Raw genomic sequence first — 27,069 nt, 5'->3', positions numbered from 1 at the left:
GCTAAACATCCGGTTGAACAATTTCCATTAATGATATAAATAATGAATAAATCCAGAAAGACGGCAGGGTGACCGATGGAGAAAGTCCTGATATGTGATGAAAATCGGCTGTTTCATCTCATGTAGATCTGAACATATAAACTTATATCCAAGCATCATCATAGGTGGAGTCGTTCTTCCCGTCCGTATTAGCGCTGAATTTTCCTGCTGACCTGAACACATCTTCAGTAAAACCAGCCTCTCTGAGTTCAATAGACCAGCGTTACGTTTCAGGGAAACTCTGAAGCTTCTTGGCTGGTTTTGGCTCTAAACTGAGACGCTCTCATATGAAGTGAAATGTTGCACATTATAGGTACTGGAGATGACCTTTAACCCCTTGCTGTCCCAGGTTTTAGGTAGTGTTGAGGTGAAGAGCCAGACTCCTGATCTGCTGTGAGTGACGTGACGCTCGGTGGAAGTTCTGCATCCTGTTCCATCTCCATGTTGGAGACGTGAGGTTTTGCTTCTCCTGTCTGGGATCTGATGGGAAACGAGTCACAAGATTCAGATGATTTCACAGTCGTCACTTTGACGATGCAAACTCTGGTTCCTCTCAGTGTTTGGTTTGTCAGAACGCTGCTCAGGTTTCTCCTCAAGGTTTTCCTGCTTTTCTTTAAAGTTGTACGACTTTAAATCCACACAAATAAACCAGAGAAAGTCGGTTATCATCTCATCTTCTAATGCAAAATTTCCTCCATCAACAAAAGCTGAAAAACAAAACTGTTCTCCTGGAACAACAGCTGTGCAAACTGATCCATCACATCTGTGAGCAGCATGGAGTTTATCTCTGTTTCATTTCAACTTTGACCTTTTATTCCTTCTTGTTGCATCAGAAACTTCCCGTCCTCAAAGTGAATCCAAACGGTTTGAGTGAAACCAGGTTTCAGGTGGACTGACGTCGTCTTCACTGTGAACTTCATCAACTTTCTTCTTCACAACAAAACCTTTCAAAGCCAAACAAACATCCAAGCAGCTGAGTCACAAATGATCCAAGTTCAAATCTTGTGTTTCTTTTCTCTGGAGGATCTGGTCAGGACGTCTGGATCTGTTCTGAAGTGGATTTAATGCTAGAGATCCGGAGGAAGTTTTAGTGTTTGGCTCTGAATCTATACAGCTGCTATCATGTCTTATTTTAGCTCCAGTTTTTTCACCACAACAGAATAAAATGACTTTTTTGCTCTTTAAAGCTTTTTGAAATGAAATGAATGCTTAATATTTCTGCTGAATTCAACTCTTCTCCAGAAAGATCCGGCTGCTGCTGCAAAGAATCAGATCCACTGGAATAAAGTTGGAATTTCAGTTTTCAGCTTTTATTCACCAGATGAACCAGAATCTGCAGTTTCATCCTGAAACCAGTTTTTCCTGATTCAGCTCAATTCTTCCTCTAAAACCAGATGTGAGTCTCTGAGGTCAGAGTTTCCTGACATCAGGAGGAAGAGCAGCAGAACCAGTAAAGATACTGGAACCAGTTCAGCTCAGCAACTGGAAACTGCAGCTTTAAGAGAGTTTGTAGAAATCTGCTGTCAGAGTTTATTGGTTCTGATCAGCAGGAAACCAGAACCCGACCAGAACCACAGCTCTATGAAGCCAGCAGCTTGGTTCTGAAGGAGAACTGGGCCGAGTTCTGGTTCTGGTTCCTCCACAGAGAGAAAACCCAGAGAGAGGAAAACAAGAAGAAGTGAAAACTCACCTGATCCAGACTCTGTTCTGCTGCTGCTGGAGTCTGAACCGGTTCTGATCCAAACTTGACTAGAGTTGACTCACCTGAGGCTCCGCCCCCTGATTCACCTTAGGCTCCGCCCCTTGACTCTCCTGAGGCCCCGCCCTCTGATCCACCTTAGGCTCCGCCCCTTGACTCTCCTGAGGCTCCGCCCCCTTCCAGGTGACATTAAACTCTTTTCCTTCCATGTTTTCCTCTTTGTTTCCATGGTGATCTGAGCTGTGAAACTCTGAGTTCAGATTTGAACTTTTTCATTTTTTTCTCAGTTTTCATCTCATTTCCAGCCAACATTTTATTGCAGGAAATAATTTCAGGAAGGAACCAGAAGATTCAGGAGTTGAGACTGTAACCGACCTGAACACTGAGGCCCCAGAGCGCCCCCTGCAGGATCTGCTGCACCATTAACCTGACAGAAATGACAGTTTAATACAAGTTATTATTCTAATTCCAGACATTATACTAGACACACACACGTTTATATTTCTCAATATCTATTTAGGATTAGATATTGATTCCTATTTCGTTTAACAATTTTATGTTTCATTAGTTCTTACTGCCCTCTCGTGGAAAAATATCGTAACTGCAGATATTCTTCATATTAAATGTTCAATCAGTTGATTTGTTTATTTTAATTTTTTCTAATTTTCACTTTTATCAAGTAAAAAAAAAATCAGCTTAAAACACAAAGATTTAAAAAAAAAACTTTATTTGGTCATTAAAGATCCAGAAACACACATTATATTATAAGAATTATGAAAATCAATCATGAACCAATCAGCACATTATTCCAGTGATTCTCTGAGGTTTGAATAAATCAGTAAAATCACAGTAAAGAGCCTGATGTGACACATCGAGTCCTAAAGTTCTCTAGAAAACTCAAAACATGAAATATGGAGTTAAAAAAGTAAAAATCAAAACAAACTGAGAATCAATGATGATGCAAAACTTCAAGATTTACTTTTTAGAACGAACATAAAAATATATAAAATCTTTTTTTCAGGTTTCAGATGTTCCTATAAACTGCTCTAAGATCAGTTTCTGTGGGACATCCAGTTCTAAACTGGTTCTACTGGTTTCTGTGATGGAAGTTGAAGTTTCTCTCCAGTTTCCAGTAAAGCATCTTTTTCTCTGAGGAGCTTTGAGGAACATTTTCATGTCAACAGAAGGAAGAAGCAGCAGAGAAAAGAGGGTTGAAGTGTCTTTCATGGCTTCAAAGCTGAACTGGAAATGATTCCCATGTTTCCATTCTCAGACCAGTTCTGGTTTCAGGATGAAAACGAACCAGAGAGAAAAAAGATCAACTTTCCAGTTGAATCCAGTTCAGATCAAAACTCCATCAAGCCTCTAAATGGAGCCCAGTTTGAATTGGATCTTTATTGATCCAAAGAGACAAACAATATCAGACACTAAATGACAGACATGAGAAAACAAACAGGAGGAAAATCTTGGAGGTCAGAGGTCATCATCATGATCCAGTCAGAGTCTCTTTAGACTCAAACTGCTGCAGCTTCAACCTCTGAGGATCAGCAGGACACAGAGATCATTCTCTACTTTACAGAGATCATCAGTCGGACAAGTCAGAATCATCAGAATCAATAAGATAATCTGTCATCGTCCTCCACCTGCAGAGAGAAGAAGGAAGGAGAGATGAGATCAGTGAGTTTTTCCAGACTCTCCAGCAGCAGTCAGTGACGCAGCACATCCAGTCGATGGTTTCTAGGCTGCAGTCAGACTGATCTCAGAGCTGTGACCAAGATGAACCTGATCAGTTGTTTCCTGTTGAACTGAGAGAACAATCAGATCTGAGATCAGATCTGCTGCTGCCACAGTTTGATGAATGAGGACCACTGACTGTCTCTAGACATGTTGGACGGCTGGACGCTGGAGTCCAGCTGGACTTCCTGGAGACATGGACACAGCAACAACACTCATCTTCACACCCACACAAACACAGGAACACAGCAAGCTGCTGCTCCTCTGATTGGCTGATTGCTGTCTCTGTGTCCAATCAGGAAGCCTGAACCATTCTCCTCCCACTGAGATGCTGCAGCTTTACTGGGAACACTGGATCTTTGCTTTGATACTAACTGGGTTTAGTTCAATATGCTGACAGGAGATGAAATCACTACAAACATTTACTTACTTTAGATAATCTACAAGATCCTCCAGCTGCTGAACATCTGAATAATTCAGGTTGTTTCCTCTCAGGTCCAGTTCTGTCAGATGGAGGCTGTTGGACTTCAGAGCTGAAGCCAAATAATAACAGCTGATCTTTGACAACCTGCAGCGATTCAATCTGAATAAAGAATAAAAGATGAGCTGAACCAACAGGATGCAGGTTAACCAGTCCAACAGAACCAGTTAAAGATTCTCATGAATATTAATGCCAACAAGCTGCTGCTTCAATAAAGACCTGCTGACTTCAGAACCAGAACCAGAACCAGAACCAGAACCTGGTACTGGGTCGTGTTCTGTTGGAGGATTTTAGTCAGTAAAATCATTCCAGGTTCTGATCAAAGTGTTGAAGCATCAATCATTGATTATTGATTTGTTCCTGTCAGATTCCAGGATTCACTTTTCTAGACTGGGTTGAATGACCTTTGACCTGCTTCACATGAGGGGGATTTCTACACACCGGGGGTCCGAATGCTGTCCTGTTCTGACCTCAGGTCAGCGGGTCCAACTCAGTTACACAGAGGGATTAAATTAAACTCTGGATCCAAGTCCAGGAACAAACTCAGAAAATATTGATTAGAACAGAAGAAATGAACTTTGATTTATGATCAATTACCATATTTTCCGCACTATAAGGCGCACCTTCAATGAATTACCTATTTTAAAACTTTTTTCAAATATAAGGTGCGTCGAATAGATGCTACAGTTATGCATCCATTAAATGGAGCTGCACTAAAGGGAATATCAACAAAACAGTCAGATAGGTTCGTCAAACTTTATTAATAGATTACAAACCAGCGTTCAGACAAATCCGTTCACTCCCAAAATGAATAAAGAGCTGTTTTATTATTTTCTCCGAGGTAAAGTTAGTGACATGGTAACATGTAGTGCAACATTTATATCACATAATAGAAGGAAACTTTTCCTCATTCAATAAACACGTAAAAACTGTCTGATATTGTTACGGTAAATCAAACGTTAGTGCAATCACAATATAGAAACACTCTAAATAGTGCAAAGCAATAACAATATATCAATACCTCAACGTTGTTCAAACGCTAAGGTCCATATTCACAATATGACCAACCTTGTTCAGCTGTAAACACAAAATAAACACGTAAAGCTCACTTTATTAATTTATTCCTCATCCACGAATCCCTCAAATTCTTCTTCTTCAGTGACCGAAATAAACAATTGGGCGAATACGGCATCCAACATGCCCGGCTCCGTCTCGTCTAAGTCGAGAGAACTTACACACCTCCACTGCTCTGAGCCTGAACACCGGATCGCCACAGGGTTGCGTGCTCAGCCCACTTCTCTACACCCTCTACACTCATGACTGTGTCTCCAACCACCTCAGCAACAAGATCATAAAGTTTGCAGATGACACGACTGTTGTTGGTCTCATCTCAGACGGAAGGGGGAGCTGGAGTACAGGGATGAGGTGAAGCGGCTGTCAGAGTGGTGCAAAGTCAATAACCTGCTCCAAAACAAAGGAGCTGGTGATCGACTTCAGGAAGAACAAAACGGACATCCAGCCTCTCACCATCAGTGGGACCTGTGTGGAGAGGGTCCCAGTGTTCAGGTTTCTGTGCATGGAGTTGGAGGACAAGCTAACCTGGAGCACCAACACCAAGGAGCTGCTGAAGAAGCACAGCAGAGACTGAACTTTCTGAGAATCCTCCAGAAGAACTGTCTTCTATCACTGATCCATAGAGAGTGTGCTCACATACAGTCTGTGTGTCTGGTATGGCAGAGAAGGCGCTCCAGAGGGTTGTCAGGGCAACAGAGAGAACCATAGGCTGCCCCCTCCCCACCATGGAACAGATTTACACTTCCAGGCTCAACAAGAAAGTTCTGGACATTTTAAATGACTCTTCACACCCTGGCCATGGTCTCTTCCAGCTGCTGCCATCAGGCAAGAGATACAGAGCAATAAAAACCAGGACAAATCGCCTAAAAACAGTTTCTACCTGATGGCAATCATGGCACTAAATTCAAAGGCATAAGAACTTCTGCTCTTGACATCACTCTGTTAAAAATGTAAACTCTGTTAAAAATGTAAACTCTGTTAAAAATGTAAACTCTGTTAAAAATGTAAACTCTGTTAAAAATGTAAACTCTGTTAAAAATGTAAACTCTGTTCACTCTGTTGCACCTCCAGGCACTGCAACCATCTTCTGATGTTTATTTATTTCTCGTTTTGTGCTGTTTGTTTCTTTATCTTTTTATGTATGTATATATATATTATGTGTGTATGTGTATATAACCTGCACTTTAACTCGAGTCAAGCACGGTCTCAATCTGGTTGTAATCTGTTGATGACAATGACAAATAAATCTTATCTTATCTCTTATCTTATTAATGGAGTCAGTGTTGCTGCTGTTGTCCAGCAGTTCAGTGACAATTCCTGCCTTCCTGGAAGCTCGGACCACAGTTGAGAATGATATATCAGCCCAGGCATTTACGATCCACTGGCAGATAGTGGCGTATGCGGCGCTGTCTCCCCATCTTGGTGAGCGTGACATCCACAGTTCCCACGCAGTTCGCAGCTTTGAATGCCCTGTTGACACCGATATCTAGCGGCTGGAGTTCTGTCAATCCACCCAGAATAGTACTGAATTAGTGTGCTTCACTTGCTTTTTGACACCATCGGTGATATGGGTAGATCAATAGAGACGAAAAAAGCCACAAGGTCTCTTCACGTAAATTTCTCTCAACCATTCACTCATCTTTTCTTCATCCATCCATCCCTTCAAGGCTGGAATGTTTTCTTTTTGGCAAAGTCTTCCTCTTGAAAATAACCATCGGTGGAAGTTTCTGGCCATTAGCCGAACTACAGTGAAGGATGACTTCTCATTAACATTTACCGTATCCAGGAATATCAAAGGTCAGTGGAGCCTCGTCCATGTTGATGATGTGCTCTGGCGGATCTTTAGTAATCTTGTTTTTGGAATATGTAAACTTTTCTTGGTAGTCTTCTGGTAGTAGCTTTGAAACAGTAGATGGAGAGATTACGTCTTTTCATAAACCGAAAGCACCAAGAAGGACCGCCTTTAAATTTGTTAATGTTAAGTTTGCATGCTAGTGCTGTTGCCTTCATTCGAATAGTGATTGTACTGACACTTCTACTTGCTGCTCTCTGTTCAACAACCCACTGTTCAAGTTTGTCCTCCAACTGTAGCCATCTTGCTTTGCTCCCTTGGAAACTCTTTTTAGTCTTCTTTACTTGTCATCTTGTTGCTACCTCCACTTCGAACCTTTGATTCATTAATGTTAAATTCTGTCGCTGCTGCCCTATTCCTGTGTTCTGCTGCGTGACTGATCGCCTTGAGTTTAAACACTGCGTCATAAGCCAGTCTCTTAGTAGGAGCCATTTTGGGGTCTTTACACAAACACAAATGGAAATTAAACAGCACGCTTCCCTCAGTCATATATCGCAACATGCACTGATCGCTTCTTCTTCTACGGGGGAAAATGAAAATGATGCACTGGATTATAAGGAACACAATCAGCTTTTGAGAAATTGAAGATTTATAGGTGCAATATCAATAATTATATTATTTAAATACCTCAATCTCTCCAGTCTGCAGCCTTCAGTCTGTAGAAAACCACAGAGATCCTTCAATACAGAATCTTCCAGGTTGGTTCTGAACAGGTCCAGTTCTGTCAGATGGGTCGGTTTGGACTTCAGAGCAGAGAACAGAGAAGTCCAGCTGGTCTCTGACAACCTGCAGCCAATCAATCTGAATAAAGAATAAAAGATGAGCTGAACCAACAGGATGCAGGTTAAAACTGAAATATGAACAAATAAATAATAAAAATGTAGAAAATTAATTTCCTTGAATGTAAAAGAAACTTGATGAACTGATTCCAACATCTGATCCAGTCAAACTGGTTTAAAGAGTCCAAACCAGCAGAACCAGAACATTTGATCAAAACAGAAACTCAAAGTTTTTCTAAAAGTTTCTCAGGATCTTAAATTCAGTCGGATGTTTTTTTCTCTCTCCATGTTTCCTTCCAGACTCTGTATTATCTGACTGCTCTGTTCCATCATTTATCTACAGATATTTTATGTCTCCAGTTTTTGTTCATTAATCTATTAATAATGTTTTATTGCTGGTTGTATTTTAACTGCAGCTCATTGATAATTATGACAGATGTAAACAAGTTTATTTCAATCCGTCTAATTCAGCGTTTTACAATTTCCATTACTGCTCACATTCTGAAAGTTGATCATTTTCTCATTTTGTGCTGATTCAGTTACTGAAATATCAACTAGAAAATATTGAGTCTTTTCTCTGTCAGATTGATGAGGGTCATTTAGTTCAAGTTCTGAATCCTTCATCAGAGATGCTGCAGAAACGGGAACTTTATCATAAAGGAACAACAGGATTGTGAAGATGAATCATTTTAAATCTATTTTCCAGGTAAAACATGAGAATGATTTCAGTGAACTGATGAAGCTTGTTGCATATAAAGGTAAGATCTCACTTCCTGTCCTACAAAATAAGAGCTGAATCAAGATGTTTGAACAAAATGACTTAAACACCAAAACCTTCACAAAGTCAGTATTTACTGCAGGACTGTTAATGAATTATCTTTCTATTATTTATGTCTCCTTAATGTCCAGGAACTCTGCCAGAAGACTGTGGTCATCCTGATAGAGTCTGACTGTCACAACAAACTCAGGTTTTCCTCTAGAAGCTGCTCTCAATTCCACCTAATTTTACTCTACTATCAGCATCTTTAATCTACTAGAGTTAAAACAGTACAACACCAAGACCAGGGATGCCCAAAGTTGGTCCTCGAGGGCCGGCATCCTGCGTATTTTAGTTCTCTCCCTGGTTTAACGCACCTGGATCAAATGATGGCTCATTAAAAGGCCTAAGAAAAACACTGGCATGTTGAAAAGGTTGTTGGTACCAAGGAGAGAACTTAAAGGTGCAGGATGCCGACCCCCGAGGACCAACTTTCCTGGACTCTTTAAACCTGGACTGGATTATTATCAACTAATAGCAGAAGATTTAAAACTAAGTGTGGCATTTGTGGATCTTCAATAAAGGAGATTTCATTCTCTCTCTTTCTGCATCTTGACCTTTGACCTGCTTCACATGAGGGGGATTTCTACACACCGGGGGTCCGAATGCTGTCCTGTTCTGACCTCAGGTCAGCGGGTCCAACTCAGTTACACAGAGGGACTAAATTAAACTCTGGATCCAAGTCCAGGAACAAACTCAGAAAATATTGATTAGAACAGAAGAAATGAACTTTGATTTATGATCAATTATAAATAATTAATCACAGAAATATCAATAATTATAGAATTTAAATACTTCAATGTCTCCAGTCTGCAGCCTTCAGTCTGTAGAAAACCACAGAGATCCTTCAGTCCAGAATCTTCCAGGTTGGTTCTGATCAGGTCCAGTTCTGTCAGATGGGTCGGTTTGGACTTCAGAGTTGAGAACAGAGAAGTCCAGCTGGTCTCTGACAAACTGCATTCATTCAATCTGAATAAAGAATAAAAGATGAGCTGAACCAACAGGATGCAGGTTAAAACTGAAATATGAACAAATAAATAATAAAAATGTAGAAAATTAATTTCCCTGAATGTAAAAGAAACTTGATGAACTGATTCCAACATCTGATCCAGTCAAACTGGTTTAAAGAGTCCAAACCAGCAGAACCAGAACATTTGATCAAAAGATGAGTTGAACTATTTCTGCTGGTTCCTGATCATCAGCTGGAGACCCGACTTGGTAACTGGATCAGAACCAGTCAGTTTATTCATTAATGGCCTTTGGGTTCTTATTAAAGCTGCTGAAAGTCAATGGAGGCCATTATTTCCTAAGGAGACGTGACCTGATGAAGCGTCGTCATGGAGACGAGGCTCCAACCGACTGACGGCTGTCAGACTGAAGAGGACGGTTCCTCTCTGACCCGGCCCAACAGAACCACAACCTGCTGCTGCTGCAAACCTCACTTTCATTCATTTCATCTAGATTTGTTTTTCTACAATCAGTCGTTTCTTAGATGTGATCATTAATGATGATTTAAACTTGTCAGAGTTTGTGGAACATTTCATTCTGGATGTAAAGAATAAATAATTAAAACAAACCTCAGTTTCTTCACTTTACTGACTGAACTCTCCAGGATCTCAACCACAGGATTCAGATCAGATTCTACAAAGGATCGACCTCCCAGTATGAAGATCTGATTTATTTCCAGTTCAGTCAGATCTGGGTTGGTCTTCAGCGCTGAGGCCAAAACTTTACATTCATCCTTTTGGAGCGAACAGCCACCAAGTCTGTGATTAGAGAAGAAATAAAATCAGTTCTAATGAAATCAATCTGGATCAATAACAGACTAAAATATGATAACAGTGATGTCATCATCTGATCAACATCTGATCTTCAATTTACTGAGTTTGACCCCACAGAGAATCAGTTCAGTTCCTGGTTAAAGTCCAGGTTCTGGTTCTGGTTCTGGTCCAGGCTTCATGTCCTCAGACCTTCAGCTGCAGTCAGATGTTGAAGATCTTCTATCATCTGTGAAGGAAAGTTCAGTTTTCTCTGCAGCATCTGATGGAGCTGCAGCATCAGAGCCTCAAAGGAGCTGCAGCAGCTGATGAAGAGGCTGACTGAGCTGAATGAAGGAAACTACTGGAGATGATGGAGAGGAGGAGGAACTGCTCACAGCTCGGACTTGGACTAGACCCTTTGGCTCCTTGAGATCTTCCACCAGGCAGGAAGTGAGTTAGAAATGAAGTGAGCAGAGGAGGAAGTCCAGCCTGCTGTGGACCTCTGGCATCTCTGGGTTTGTTTAGCCAATATCTGCTGCAGCATCTAGAATCATCATCATCATTAATAATAGTAGGATATTCTATAGAAACAAAGTTCCCAGCAGCAGGTTATTAAATGCTGCCACAGAGGAAACTGGGAGCAGAAACCAAACACATGATGCTCCCAGTTCTGTCTCCGTTCATCTGCTGGATTTGATGCTTTAACAAAGTAGAAAGTGGACAGTCGTCAACCTGCTGCAGCTAAAAGCTTCAGATTGTTCTGGTCGTCCTGCAGAGCAGCAGCAGAACCGGTCCTGCTGCTGCTTCAGGTCTGAACCTCTCAGACTGTTGATCTGAGAGGAACTGGGACAAACTGGTTGGAAGAGGGAACCGTGTCTCTGCAGTGGTCTGTCCGTCGTCTCAGAGGAACAAAGGTTTGGATGTAAGAAGAAATTGTTGCTAAACTCCTGAAGAGCTGAAGACCAAAACCCCTGGAGGAGACGGAGCGTTTGGGTCCAGCAGCATTTTCATGGTGAAGCAGTGAAAGTTCTCCAGTAACTAGAAGAGGCTGGGATGTCTAAAGAGTTGAAGCTCATGTCTCTCCAGGTCTTCATGGAGGACAGCTAACAGCTTCAACAAAGGCTGCAGATGAAGAGTTGATGAGGAAAATGGTTCCAGCTCTGGAAGCTCAGAGTTCTCAGAGCTTTGGGAGGATCTGACAGAAACCAGAACTTTTTCTGGACCAGACAACAATCAACACATTTTGGTCTCATTTACAAACTCAGAGGAAACTAGTGGGAGGAGGAAGAGGTGAGGATGATGATGGAATGAAGAAGATCAACACTGTTCACAAAGTTTCTAATTAATGCAACGGTTTATTTTAATGGTTCAACTTTTCATTAAACCTAAATAATTATTTTATAAAAACAGTCAAAGATCCTAAAAGGTGAATTATGGAGTAGCGGCTCAATGAATGAAGAGAAGATTAAAGTTTAAAAAGTCTCTCTGGTTGATTGGATCATTAAGAGAAAATAGATTTTCTAGAGTTCTGAAGGTTTTTATTCATTTAAAAATGAAAAGTGATAAAAAGTTAAATATTTTTAAAATGATCAAAATGTGTAAAAACCAGAAGCTGCAGCTGTCCTGGATGATCTGAATGTTTAGATGTTTGAATGGATGAAATAATCCAGAGGATGAAGGAAGAAGTTAAAGACCAAAAACATCCAGAAGCAACTTGAAGAAGAAGAAGAAACAGGAGGACAATATTGCTGAATCAGCATTCACACAATGAAAACATCTGGACTCACCGAGCCTTTCTGCAGTTCCTCACAGCTGGAACCAGTCTCTGTCGTCCTGATGCTGATGTGTTGTACTTCTTCAGGTCCAACTCATCCAGAACCTCTGACATCAGCAGCATGAAGGCCAGAGCTGAACAGTCAGTATCTGAGAGCTCCTTCCCTGAATCCAGCAGCCGTTGGATCTCCTGATAAAATGAGAGATCGTTCATCTCCATCAGACAGTAGAAGATATTGATGCTTCTGTCAGGAGAGATTCTATCAGTGTTCATCTTCTTCAGGTTGGTGATGATTCTCTGGATGGTTTCTGGACTGTTCTCTCTCTGACCCAGCAGATCTTCTAAGAGGTTCTGGTTGGACTCCACAGTGAGACCATGAAGGAAGCGGACAAACAGGTCCAGGTGGCCATTTTCACTGCTGAGGGATTTCTCCATGACTTTCTTCATAAACTCATCTAGAGATGTTTCTCTGTATTTTTCTCCCAGGAACGTCTGGATCACCTCTGACGTCCTGCTGGTGAAACAGTGGAGCATGTAGACTGCAGCCAGAAACTCCTGGATGCTCAGATGAACAAAGGAGTAAACTGATTTGTTGTTCACTCCTCTCTCTGTTTTAAACATTTCAGTGAAAACTCCTGAGGACAATGCAGCATCTTTGATGTTGATGTCACACTGATTGAGCTCTTTGTCATAGAAGATCAGGTTTCCCTTCAGCAGCTGATCAAAAGCCAGTTTTCCTAGAGACTCAATCAGCTTCCTGTTCTCTGGACTCCAGACAGATTTAGTCTTTTGTCGTCCGGCAAACTTTTCCTCCTTGATTTTGAGCTGAACCTCCAGGAACTCTATGTACATCTCAGTCAGGGTCTTGGGCAGATCTCCTCCCTCTCTGGTCTCCATCAGATTCTCCAGAACTTTAGCAGTGATCCAGCAGAAAACTGGGATGTGACACATGATGTGGAGAGTTTTTGATTTCTGGATGTGGGAGATGATCCTGTTGGCCTTCTCTTCATCATCTCTGAATCTCTTCCTGAAGTATTCCTCCTTCTGGGGGTCAGTGAACCCTCTGACCTCTGTCACCATGTCAACACACTGAGCAGGGATCTGATTGGCTGCTGCAGGTCGTGTGGTTATCCAGAGGAGAGCAGAAGGAAACAGTTTCCCCCTGATGATGTTTGTCAGCAGAACATCCAGTGAGCTGGACTCTGTAACATCAGTCAGAATCTCGTTGTTCTTGAAATCCAGATCAAGTCGACTTTCATCCAGACCATCAAAGATGAACAGAACCTGAAACGATTCAAAGCTGCTGATTTCTTTGGTTTTAGTGAAGAATTTATGAATCAGTTCTAATAAACTGAACTTTTCTTCTTTCAACATATTCAGCTCTCTGAAAGTGAATGGAAATATGAACTGGATGTTCTGGTTGGTTTTGCCTTCAGCCCAGTCCAGAGTGAACTTCTGTGTTAACAGTGTTTTCCCAATGCCAGCCACTCCCATGGTCATCACTGTTCTGATTGGTTGATCTCTTCCAGGTGGGGTTTTAAAGATGTCTTCTCTTCTGATTGTTTCTTGTTTCCTGGATGCTGTTTCAATCCGTCTGACCTCATGTTCCTGGTTGACCTCTCTAGTTAACCCCTCTGTGATGTGGAGCTCTGTGTAGATCTGGTTCAGAACGGTTTTATTTCCATGTTCAGCGACGCCTTCAGAGAGACTCTGGAACTTCTTCTTCAGAAAGTCTTTAAGGTCAGGCTGATACTGAGCAACAATATCTGAAAAAACAAAGAAAAACAAACAAAATAAAAACAATCTGCAATATTCTAACAAGTAACTGGACTAATAAAGTGGCCAGTTTGGTTCTTCTACATAAACTTCTGTGAAGGAAACTTAATTCAATAACTAAAGAAAACTCCATGATAATTATTCCAACGTCAGTCTCAGGGCCGGCCCAAGGCATACGCAAGCTAAACAGCCGCTTCGGGCCCCAGGGGCCACCAAGGGGCCCCTCGGTGGAGCTGATTTCTTTTAATAACGATTTGTATGTCATGACAATAACAAAAACACACAATTTTAACATGAAGTGATTTGTTTGATAATGTATGTAGAAATCATTATTTTATGGACAAAAAGAAAAAAGAAAATTGCTCTTGGGGTCCCCTGGTGGTCGCCGTAGGTACTGCACGTGTAGCGGTATCATGAGCTATAAACAAAAACTAGAAAAAAGCCAAGATAAAGGTTTGTTTTAATGTGTCTTGGTGATGTGATGGTTATAAAAGAGATGTGTGAAGTTGCTATTAGAAAATTAGCTTCATAGCAACCTTTAACGGTTCTGTTCAACAGCCAAACATTTATGCTTTGTATATTTCAGAGGTTTTTTTGGCTTCAAAATGCTATTTGATAACATTTGATAAGAATAATTTAAACTTCTCAATGTTTGATATTGTCTAGCGAAATGTTTTCCATCAGGCTACATGGCTGCTGCATTTATGTATCAATAAGTTGTTCTAAGCTGTAGTTGGTCATATGTTGTTTGCTGATGATCATTTCGTGGCTAAAACAAAAAATATTTTTACATCAACTCCTCACTTATGTGACACTTCTGTTAAAATCATTTGAAGGGTCAGAATCAACCCGGTACTGGTACCGGTCCACATTCCCAGGGGAGAATAACTCATCTGGTGTAAATTAAATTCTTTAGCTTTTGGAATTATGCTTAAGAGAAATTAATATAATCAAAGAATGTCATGAATATGTGTGTAGCAGTGCACCGATTGCTGTTTTCTGGCCGATCACTTATCTTTAAAAAAACCTGACCTGCCGATTTTGAATTTGGCTGATACCAATTTATTTTTTGTATAAAATGTTGCTAAATATAGGAAGAACGTCAGTGAGTTGGTAACAGTGGGTTGAACATTGTTAACTGTAAACATTCAGATATGACCTGGTGGGCCGATCTGTCAGTCAAACCTTTCACTGCAGAGCAGAAGAAGACAGAAGCTGATTTTTAAATTATTGCTGACGAAGATAAGATCAGGGGATATTTGTAAGTATCTGCCGATCACGATCCCCCAAAATTAAGGAAATCGGCTCCCAGAAATCGACTGGCCAATAAATGTATCCTATATTAAACATGCATAAGATATAATGCAAACAGCATCATCAGAGATGCAATAAGCCGTTGTGCGAATGATCTAATATTCTAACTGTTGATTGCAGCCAGTCCACATTGTTAGCAGAAACAATGGGCCCCAATGAGGCTTGGGCCGGCCCTGTACAGTCTGTAATCTTCTTTTGTCAACCACCAAAACCTTCAGGATGCAGCCCCCATTGAGTGAACTGGAAACTCAGTTCCTATCTGACTGTGAAGTGTCTGCAGTATTAGCAGTACATGATGCTTTGACCAAAGATCAGGGTGATGTTTTTGTTCAGGTAACAGTTATTTGGCAATCAATTTGAGAACGTGTCGACAGGATATTAAAAGTCTGGACAACTCCTTAATGTCACTTTCTATTGAAACATAGAAACCTTTAGTTACACAGTGATTATTAATAAAACATAGCTGAGTTTAACTAATGTTACCTTGTATGTCACTTCTGACCCGTTACTGTTTTTAGAAGCTCAGTGGGGAGTTTGTAGCTGAGGTCATTTTATTTCCAGGGTCTCCCCCAGAAATCCTGTTCAGCCCAGCGATCGGGGCGCCGAGGCGTCCACAGTGTTTTTGTATTAAAAGATGTTAAGTTGACAGGAAATGTAAAAATATTAATGAATAATTATATGTTACAGGAAAACATCGCCAGTGAAATGCTATGCTGTTTTGGTTTCTGAGCTTTATGGAATGAGTTTTTCAAATCTCCACACAGCCGCGAGAAATAACTCTGACTAAGTAGACAAAATATTTGATATGGTTTGATGGATCACGTAACTGGAAAAATAATATAATAAAATAAAACCAGCGTGATGTGTGGCTATGAGGCGAAGCTCCTTTACTGATGTTGCACATGTTTCAGTGACGTAGCTGCAGCAGCCCAACAGAAGCTGCAGCAGCAGCCCAACAGAAGCTGCAGCAGCAGCCCAACAGAAGCTGCAGCAGCAGCCCAACAGAAGCTGCAGCAGCAGCCCAACAGAAGCTGCAGCAGCCCAACAGAAGCTGCAGCAGCCCAACAGAAGCTGCAGCAGCCCAACAGAAGCTGCAGCTGGTCAGATGTGTGCTAATGCTATCTCTCCCTCAGTAATGTTTCTAACATTAAAAATGTAATATAAACTGTTACTACGTTGTTTTAAAGACTTTGGGTTTGGTTACAGTGAAAAATTGTTGCTTTTATGAAATTTGTCTGAGATTTTTCCTCCAAAATGTTTTTCTAGAACAGTGTACAGGGTCTGCCTACATCCTGCCCACTGGCTGAGTGTCACACACTGCTGGAGATTATAGATATGTACTAAAAACACACTGTTACCTGTTGTGGTTTTATGTTTTTTTTATTTCAGGACTGCATTTTAGAATATGCATCTTATGCATCTTTTTACAATTTGAGTGATGTTAATACTGTCTTAATTAATATTAAATATACTCATTGTATTATTATCTTTGTTTATCTGGTGTTTAGTGAAACTTCTTATCTATATATTCCTTTGGTTCATTGGGTTGTTTCCATCATGAGGTGAGAGTCCCAGAGTACTGCTGGGTTTCTGAAGGGCGTCTCAGAGTCTGGAGATCCTTATTCTGCAGAGATCTGCTCTATAGAGGCCGGAGACGATGCTGTGCTGCAGCATGCAGAGATCTTGGTAAAGTGCAGCTTGATGAGCTGAAACTGTAGTAACCTCACTAAGACAATCAGCTGTTTGAGGTGAAACTGAACGTTGACAGCTGGTGATAACAGTCTGATGGGTCCCTTCATCTGCAGCTGATCCATAACAGCGACTGATGCAGGAGGAAAACATGCAATGATGTTGATGAATGTTGTGATAAACCCTGCATTGCTTCCTCTTAATATGCATATTGCATTCATTGACATTGGGACTATAACAGCAGAGATAATTTTACATTTAGCATTCTTGCTGTCTTAGAAAATGTTTAATTCCCCTAAACCAGTGTTTCTCAATTCCAGTCCTCAGTTCTGCTCTGCATGTTTTAGTGTCTCTATTTCAGAAGAGCTGATCCAAATGATTGCATGATCTCTTCTGCAGTCATCAAGTCCTGCAGAAGCCTGTTAATCCCCACAGATTCAATCCAGGTGTGACAGAAGGGAAACACCTAAAACATGCAGGGCAGGGGGACCTGAGGACCGGAATGAGAAACTAAACTAATGTTTCTTGAGTGAAGTTGGTCTGTGTTGCAGTTTTGGTTATTCATGCTCTTATTTTGAAGTGGCTAAAGAATGTTAAAGCAGTTCTGTTTCCTGTCTAGATATTTAGGGTTCTGAGTGGACGGCCAATGAAAGGCTGATCGTCTGCTCCTAGCAGATCAGGGAACCCTGTTGTTTTTCCATTCATGTTTCCTTTTCCCTCATTTTTCTTCTGCTCTAAAACTCATATTGCAGCATGAAATTTATTACAACTTTTACTTGTTATTCGGTTCAGTACCCACACCACTCAGGGTTTACCCCAGAGTACAATAGGCCTGGCAGCCCACCATGCTTTACATACCCCACTGCCAGGCTAAGCTTTTTGCGTTTTTTGTTTTTATTAAAAGAAAACATTTATTTTCGTTTAATATATATATTCTTTAATTAGCCTGACTGCAAGAGTCTCTTCTGTGGTGAGCATTTTACTGGCAGGGCAGAATTATTCCTGAAAGAAAGAAAGATGCATTTATAGTTTTAAATAGTGGATGCATTGAACAAGGAGCACCAATCAGGCTGCTGGAGACACGGCTTCAAGAGGTGTCGCTGCTTTATCTCTGAAGTTTACAGGTGGCTCATATAGAATCACCTATATGGACATTTTTGTCAACCATCTGTGAGGATGAGAATCCATGTTTCTTTGTAGAATTTATCAAGGAAGAAGTCAAGATTAAATCCACTGCTTTTGCTCTGCTCACGCAGCTCAATGTGAACCGTGAATGTTCACATTTCATTGCAAACGCAAATGCATTCACAAAGAGATGTGTTGTGCAGTGGGTCTAATTCATCATGCAGGGCCAGTCCAAGGCTTTAGGAGGCCTTAAGCAGAATCTGACTTAGGGGCCCCTCTTGCTGCAAAGAACATCAGCAGCACTAACAACATTTCACCTTGGATTTAGTGAAATCTGGGAGAAGGGGCCTAGTTTGATTAACTGAGCAGTTAAATATAATTGTAGTTGCTAAGATGCATTAATGAACAGATAAAACTCAAAAATCAGATCGTTGCTATAATAACAAAACGATGTAATTATAAAGATTGTTCTTTGAATTTTTACAAAGTAAACTTGCCAGCTCCTTAAAATCTTAAATTTAAATGTTACACAATTTCTCATTTTTTAATTTATCTATGCTGAAACCATCCATCCATTTTCTAACACCTTGTCCCTAATGGAGTCAGGAGGGTTGCTGGTTCCTCTCCAGCTACGTTCCTGGCGAGAAGCAGGGTCACCCTGGACAGGTCGCCAGTCTGTCGCAGGGCAACACAGAGACACACAACCATTCACACACACACTCACACCTAGGGAGAATTTAGAGAAACCAATTAACCTGACAGTCATGTTTTTGGACTGTGGGAGGAAGCCGGAGAACCCGGAGAGAACCCACCATGCACAGGGAGAACATGCAAACTCCATGCAGAAAGACCCCGGGCCGGGAATCGAACCCAGGACCTTCTTGCTGCAAGGCAACAGCTCTACCAACTGCCAACCTTTTTCCAACACGTCGACATCAAAGTGTTCAGTCAGACCAAAAGCAGCTGATGTCGTCCAGGAGGAGCAGAGATTCCTGCCAGAGGGCGATACGGCCAAGTCTCTGGATCCTCTGATCCTGGACAACCACAACACCATCGATCCAAACCTCTCCACCTGCTTTACAACCTCTTTGCTCTCCAGCCTCATCTGGGCCGTGTGAGCCGCTGTTTTCTGCTGCTGGAGAATTTTATTAAGAAAGTGAAACAGACTCGATTTCAAAACGTTGGAAAAACTTTTTCAGTCCTGATGGTTCTGACCCGTCTGGTGGTTCTGAACAGTAACTGGTGTCTCCAGCAGGGGACACTGTCCTAGTCAAAGTCTCCAGCTGAATCTTCAGGACTCTGGTCCCTGATTGTCCTGAACCTCCTGATCTGGTTCCTCCTCTTCCTCACTCATTACATCACATTGACCTCTGACCTTCTAATCAGCCAATCATTGCTATTGATCACCACCAATCATCTGATTGGAAAAATCCAACATTTATACCACTGACCTTTGACCTGGAGATGAACCCGTTTCATCATCAGGATGACTCGTTTCCTGATGGAGACTCTGCAGGTGTAGATCCCGCTGTCTGCAACTGAGGGACGTTCCAGAGTCAGACTGAGGTCTTTAGTCTTCAGTGGGTCGTCATTCATCCTGGTTCTGTTGCTGCTGGTCAGGTTCTGTCCTTCAGGATCAGCAGAACCGTTTGGATACACATGGACCAACTTGTTCTGTCCGTTCTTCCACTCCACTCTAGAGCCTCCAGGCAGGCAGACGTTGGTTTTGCAGGGCAGCAGGACAGATTTAACCCCTGAATCCACCTTCTGTGGATCTGAGAGACAAAGAGGACAAGATAAGAAAGAGAGAGAAAGAGAAAAAGAGAGAGAAAGAAAAAGAGAAACAGAGAGAGATAGAGTTCCTTCTCTTCCTTCCCTTCCCCCCTTGGACCAGGATGAACCCATCAGGTCAGAGACCATGAAGGTGTTTCTGGTGAAAATGTTTCTTTGTAACTGAGACGTTCAAGTCAGAGAGAAAAATCCGACAGCAGTGTTTCGTCTCCAAGACAGTTTGGTGATGAAACTGTTCTGAAGGCAGGACTGAATTGTAGTTTCTATCTTTGCCACTAGGGGGCAGCAGCCATTTAGTGAGTAAAGTTTTGTTCAGATGTGAAATAATGTTCAGTTATCAGTGCAGATCAGTTGAAGTTGTGTTTGTAGTTAGTTTATGTGATATTTATGACCATCAGACTGGTAAGATACAATCTATTTGTGTTTAAGAAGAATAATGTTTGTATTTTATTACTTTAGACATTTTCTGTTGGCTCATTTTGCCCAGAAGAAGCTGAGTTTTACTTTAAAATGGTGAATTCTGTTATGTTGAGTTTTTCTCTTTTACTTTATTTAACTTTATTAGTAACTAATCAAACATCCAAACTCCGCCCACTTCCACAGTCCTTCACTGAGAGGAAGAGACTTTAAATCCTGCTGCTAGTTTATAAATCACTGAACGGATTAAAGATCTGCAGCTGCTGGATCAACCTGCTGGTTCTGGTTCTGCTCTACATCCAGAACCAGAACCAATCATGGAGAAGCAGCATTCAGCTTCTATGCACCATAAATCTGGAACAAACTTCCAGAAAACTGAAATACAGCTGAAACACTGAGTTCCTTTAAATCTAACAGACTGTAGAGACATCAGCAGCAGCAGCTGGTTCTGGTTCTGATTCTAACTTTGCTGCATTTGATCTGAACATGAATGAACAGAAAGATCTGAACTGATGACAAGATGAACCGTTGACCTCTGACCCCTAGGACAGGTCACATGATGTCTCACAGCATTCTGGGTCAGAAACATTCAGACTCACCTGGCAGGAAATAATCTTTAAAATGATATAAAACTGCAGAGACGATGAGAACCAGAACCAGCAGAACCAGCAGAGCTTTGGCCCAGGATGGAAAAGGTTCTGTGGAAAAACAGAGAAAGATTGACCTCACTCTGACCTTTGACCTTCATCAGCAGCTCTGACCTGATGCTCTGACCTTTCTTTCCATATTCCAGAACCACAGTGTGTCTCAGGACGTCCTGGTCTCTGTAGACGGTGCAGACGTAGCGTCCACCGTCTCCGTCTCTGGGGTTCCTCAGGGTCAGGCTGACGTCTCCGGTCCTCAGGAAATCTTTCTTCATCTCTGTTCGGTCGCGGTAAAAACCGTCCTGGTTTCTTTGTTTGCTGCTGTGAACCATCATAAATTGTGGTTCTGAGCGGGTCCACTCCACTATTGTGTCCTCAGGAAGGTGGGATGATGTTCTGCAGGGCAGGACGACAGAACCTGACCCTTCAGTGACCTTGACCTCCTGCTGATCAACTGAGAGGAAATAAAGAAGAAAATGAGCAGAAACAGTTTGGATCATTTTCTGGTTTGATGTCGTCATTCAGTTTCTGTCTGCAGGGAGAAAAATCATTTCTTTAATGATCAACATAAAATCAGAAACTTGAATCCATCAGTGGTTCATGTGACAGTTATTGATGCATCAGAGGGTTTGATCTATACACAGCAGATCTACAAAACCTGTTTGTTCTGTGGAGGCTGAAGATGAGAAACACAAATACTAAATATTCCTGGAGATTCATCCTGTAAATGTTCAGTTTATCCAGCTGGTCAATGATCATCACAACATAAATAATAGTGGAAAAAGTGAAAAAGGTCACGATAAATCATGTTTTATAATCTTAATAAATATAAAGTGTTTTTAAGAAGTTATAAAATGATGCTGAATATTGATCTAATTCATTTATATTTAATTTTTATTGATATTTACATGAATGTGTTTGAATGAAGCTGCTGTCATTAAAGAGCCGACTGCTTTACTGTTAATGAAAAACTAAAATAGAGACTGAGGTCAATTATGGAGACTTAAAGAAACATGAAATATTAATGAAAGCATTTCTGTTTTGTTAGGAATTAACAGCAGGTTTATAGAAAATAAATCTGTTTCCATAGTAACTCAGATTATAGAAATTATTGTATTAATAATAATTTCATTATAGAAATAATCCATTCATCCATTCCTTAGTTATTCTGAGTTATTCTGGGGATGGTCTCCATGGTTACAGACACTATGAACAACTTTAAAATAGGGTGTGCTGCTTGTTTATCTGACCTTTGACCTTCAGATGAATCTGTTTCACTTTCCGTTCTTCTATTCCATCAGAGATGCTGAAGGTGTAGTTTCCTCCATCAGACGGTTGAGGTTTCCTCAGAGTCAGGCTGAAGTTTCCAGAATCCAGAGCGTCAGGATTCATGGAGGTCCGGTCTCTGAAACGCTGGTTCTGGTTTTTAAGATCGTCACCATTTTCTCTCCGTAGATGAACGGAGTTAGGACTGAGGTCACTGCGAGTCCAGATGAGTAACGGATCTTCAGGTAGTCTACCAGAGTAAAGGCAGGGCAGCAGGACAGACTCCGCCCCCTCATTAACCTCCACCACTCCACCCAGAGCATGCTGGGAAACTGAGGACACAAGACGAGGGTTTAGTGTGTAGAAATACTGATCAGTTATTGATTAGTGATGAAAGATTTCAGTCTGTCTGCTAAACAGCTCAGTGATGCTGAACTCTTATTGGGCAGCAATGATCTCTGTTCATGTAACATGTAACTCACATTAAGCAAAATGTCAGAAAACTGATAAAAGTGCATTAAAATAACTGTTAAAATGTAAAAACTGAAGATGGAAACAGATGAAACTCAAACATCCTGAATGTGTTTTTTAGAGTTGCTGCTGTTTGTGGTTATTAGCAGAAATCCTGCTGTCAGTTTTCAGGTTGTTTTTTCTCATGAAATGATTTGATGAGAAAGATTTTTGTTTTAGTATCTTGGTGATTGTTGGGGCAGACATTTTGTTTCTGTGACTTCCTGAAAAACTAAAATTCTTCTAACTTTATTTTTCTGGGATTTCTGGTCCAGATTCTTTATAGTTACAGAATTTAAACCTTCCAGTAACTTTCAGTCAGTTTCTGCTGTGAAACTGAAGCGTCTTTGTTGATCAAACAACAATTTGGAAACTTCTGTATATTCTACATATTTTATCACTTCAATAGAACCTCATTGTGAGCGTTCATCTCTAAAGGGGCTTTTACACAATTACACAGTTTGAACCCAGATTTCTAAAAATGTAATTCTAGTCATAAATACATTCAAGATATTTGTTAAAGGATCCAGGATCAGTTCAACATGTTGCAATAAATATGTTGTCATTTTTCTGTTGACTAAAGAACAAAAACTCATAATTACATTCTGAATATCATCCATAGATCAGGTTTGTTTTTATAAAACCAGTAAACCAGAGAAGAACCGGACCCACCAGAACCTGATTCTCCATTACTGGTCTGACCAGCATCATGCATCAGCAGCAGAACATTATGACCACCAACCTGTGAGACCCAGGTGAATTCAGGAGAAATAAACTACAAACTACAACCACCCAGGCGGCCATCTTGGATTCAAATGAACATTTATGTGGAAAACTGAAGACAGGAAGGAAAACCAGAACCAGAACCAGAACCAGAACCTTCAACATCTGCAGACATTCATCACTGGTTTCTGAGGTTAATGTTTCTGGGAGCTGATGTCCAGATTACTGGTCTGTGTGGGTCTCAGTGGTTCTGGTGCTGACAGAACTACAACCTGATAGAAACTGATAGAAAACATCAGAACCAGATCAGCTGCTGAACCCAAACCAGAGAAATTAGATCCAGACAGGAAACGACAAAGAGGAGCCACTGGACCAGACCAGAATCCAACAATAAACCAGTGAGATCTACTGGGAGGACTGGTGAGAGACGAGTCGCTGGAACCAGAACCTGAGGTTCTGATCCAGAACCAACAACCAGCTGAGGTCACCAAGGGTCAGTTAGAGAGAAGAATGGACCAGAACCAAGAAGCTCTGAGGCTGATCAGCAGCTTGTAGAGAGACTGGAGAGGAAGAGGAGCAGAGAGAGGAAGGTGATCTTACCGAGCAGGAGGATCATCATCATCATCATCTTCCTCTCAGAACAAACAGAGAGTCCTCCATCAGATCCCAGCAGTGGATCACCTCTGACACCAGTTCACCGTTTCTACTGGAACCAGCAGAAACATGCAGGAGGAAACTCCTGCTGATTGGCTGATCCAGATGCTGCTGAACCGGTTCTGATCCAGATCAGTTCTCAGGAAAGGCGTGGAGCTTCAGTTTCCTCATAGTTTTGTTGGAGTTCAATCATTTCTGTCTCTCTGCTCCACCAGGTCCGTTTACCAGTTTCATTTCCCGACCAGAACCTCTGAGTGTAAACCACCTAGAGAAATAATGAGATTTGGTTATTTATAAAAACAGGCTTTAATGCTGAAAACGATCATACATGTCATCCAAATGGATCAGAACCAGAGTTACATTCACTGTCCAGCCTGGGAAACATTTAGCAAACCTGATGGATGAAACCAAGTCAGTTTTCTGTTTGTCCATCTTTATGTTAATGAGGAGAGCTGCCTTCTCTGTCCAGCTCTATTATTGGCCAATAGTCGAGCTGGACAGAGAAGGCAGCTCTCCTCATTAACATAAAGATGGACAAGCAGAAAAAGGAGAGGAGGCAATGAGAAAAGAAGAGAGCTTGTATTAGGAAAATATCTACTTTTCTTGAAAAACACGTTTAAGGGAAATGAAAAAGAAAATATATACATTTGTTGACAGAAACACGTGTAAGGAAAAGTAAAATTAATATTTTTTGATGACAGCACATGTATAAAGGCAAGTAAAAACAAAACATTAATTTCTTGACGACAACAAATGTGTAAGAACAAGGAAAAACTAAATATATATTTATGCTTTTATTTCTTATTATGTCAGTTTTGGTCTTCCACGGGACTGACATCAAGGTTGATGAATAATTTGGTTGAAAATCTGAAAACTGTTCATCAGTTTCCTCCCACTTCATAATTATGCAACAGCTCATATAATACTAATAATATAAATTAAGATATTACTTTGTTTTGGTCTCATAAATACCAGGTTGGTCTCTGGAACCTGATAAAATATGATGTTTAAAAGGTTTAAATAATTTTGTACAGTTTTGGATTTAAAGTCAAACTTTAAGCTCAGTTTCTGTTTTAAAAGTTTAGATAAATTTTCCAATCATGTCACTTATTACATCAAACAAACTTTAATATTTTACTGATAAAACACCAGCGAAGTGAATGATCTGTTTCTCCTGATCTCATCACACCTGGCTCACCTGAGGCTCCGCCCCTTCTCACTAACCGTCACTTCAGTTCATGTTCCAGTAATTCTACACTAGATGGCGCTGTTCAGTTATTTTTCACCAGGTGATTTCAAAGACTCACTGCAGGAAGGAACCGAACCATAAGGGTCAAAGGTCAACATCCTGCCACCAACCCAGAGAGGAAAAGCTGCAGTGATTCTAAAGAGACTCTCAGTTCATTTATATGACTTGAACAAACATTTAACACTGAACCAAACAAAACATGTAAATATTCACAGATTACCAGACTGTGGAAACAACAAGCAGATTTATTTAATTCAACAGGAACTTTGACTTTAGTTCAGACTAAAGGAGAACATGAAGGCTGGAAATATCAGCTAGAGAAACAATTCACTGATTAAAATATAGAAAACAAAACTGGTTTACTAGTAAGAGTTTATAAACAGTTATGGAAATTATCACAGCCATTCAAACAATAAATTAACAGATATTTGTGATTTCCTAAAACATTTAAAAACCAGAAACACTCAGAAACAGAGCGACGGTCAGAGAGGAGGAAAGATTTATTCAGGGAGTTCAACTGAAATATCTGAAATCTCCAGGACTAATCTGACATTTTTAATGGTTTTTTTTATTTTTTTTATTAGGTTTTCCTTCTAAAGTCAAAGTGTAAAAAAACAAACAAACAAAAACCCCCATTTGATCCAAAATGGCCGACTTCCTGCTGGGTGTGTCAATCGGGTCCAATAGTTATTTTTATCAGTTCTGATGGTTTGATGTTTTAATTCAGTTACATAGATTTAAATAACAGCAGTGGGTGGGGCGGATGTTTTTAAATACTCTAGGGGGCGCTGTGTTGTTATTTCACCATAATCACTTATTATCGATCAATAATCGATTGAAATGTGATCAGCTGTCCACTGTCACCACAGTCTGATTCAAACTGGATTTTCTACTGATAAAAGCCCAGAGAAATCCTCTCTGATCAATAAATTATTGACTTCATATTGCAATATTTTCCATCCACCAACCAGGAACCCAGAAATCTCAACCGGGCCACAAACACTCAGAACCTACTGGTACCAGTTTGACTCCACTATGAAACTGGGAGCAAACTCAGCTTGTTGTCTGGGTTATATAACCCAACTTGCTTTACAAACGGTTACTCTTAGTAATTCAGTAGTTTCACCTACGTAACCCGCTATTATCCGCCGCTACAGTGGGCTAAATAGCACAACAAGTAGCCAACATGCATCACAGCATGTTGGCTACTTCCGCTAGCCGCCCTTAGCTCCGAAACAAGATATCACTCTTCCAATATCTTTCACACATTGACACATTTCCCTAAACATTCCTCGAACAGCACTAAATAATAACAAAGTATTTGGTTAAAATAAACTTGAAGGTTATCATCACCTGAAAAACAGCATGTAAATGAGCACACGGAAAACGGAGTCTGTGTTCCTTCAATTTCTCTGTTTATGAAAAACGGAAGAGCAACAGGCAGTTCAGAATCTCTTCTTCTTCTTCTTCTGGATTTTATTGGCGGTTGGCAACAAACTTTAAGTAGCATTACCGCCACTTACTGGTATGGAGTGTGGTTCGAGATGGACTATCAATTTATATAAATACTTGTATACTCCTACACATACTATTAATAGATAAATTAAATAAATAAATTTCATATTTATATATGCATACATACTCTCATCCATTTTTATACATATCTTTATAATCCACCCCTCTAGATCATGCATACATTCACACACACACCTACTATAATCAAATTCTTTGAAATAATTTAGTTTTCTTTAAATATTTAATAATTATTTGTATATGTTTACTCCCCAAATTCTTCCTCAAAATATCTAACAAATTAATCTTTTCCTTAATACATTCAAACTCTCTTCTCATACATCTTCTTTCTTTTTCATACTTATGGCATTCTAACATAACATGTTCTAT

The 27,069-nt window shown here is 40.5% G+C and overlaps 1 protein-coding gene and 1 long non-coding RNA gene across 2 annotated transcripts in view; both read right to left on the bottom strand.

Moving 5' to 3' along the window:
- The window catches only part of LOC122827128, a 40,404-nt gene extending 38,250 nt beyond the window's left edge, over positions 1–2,154 (bottom strand). Inside the window, exon 1 of the long non-coding RNA XR_006369949.1 lies at positions 2,114–2,154. This is a non-coding gene — a long non-coding RNA (uncharacterized LOC122827128). The remainder of the gene's footprint in view (positions 1–2,113) is intronic.
- Positions 2,155–3,898: 1,744 nt separating this feature from the next.
- LOC122827124 (NLR family CARD domain-containing protein 3-like) lies at positions 3,899–26,622 on the bottom strand. The gene is made up of 10 exons (XM_044109737.1): positions 26,521–26,622; positions 23,865–24,183; positions 22,016–22,363; positions 20,896–21,219; positions 20,721–20,819; positions 19,365–19,688; positions 12,023–13,775; positions 10,053–10,241; positions 9,271–9,444; positions 3,899–4,055 (listed from the first exon to the last, which is right to left on the bottom strand). Exons 2-10 carry the CDS (start codon positions 23,890–23,892, stop codon positions 3,899–3,901), a joined length of 3,396 nt encoding a protein of 1,131 aa, XP_043965672.1. The 5' UTR covers positions 23,893–24,183; positions 26,521–26,622.
- Between the last annotated feature and the right edge of the window lie 447 nt (positions 26,623–27,069).

This window comes from Gambusia affinis, linkage group LG24, assembly GCF_019740435.1.
Source record: "Gambusia affinis linkage group LG24, SWU_Gaff_1.0, whole genome shotgun sequence".
NCBI classification, from domain to species: Eukaryota; Metazoa; Chordata; class Actinopteri; order Cyprinodontiformes; family Poeciliidae; genus Gambusia; species Gambusia affinis.
Note: the sequence above shows the minus strand (reverse complement) of the source record. Positions and strands in the feature narration are given on the sequence as shown.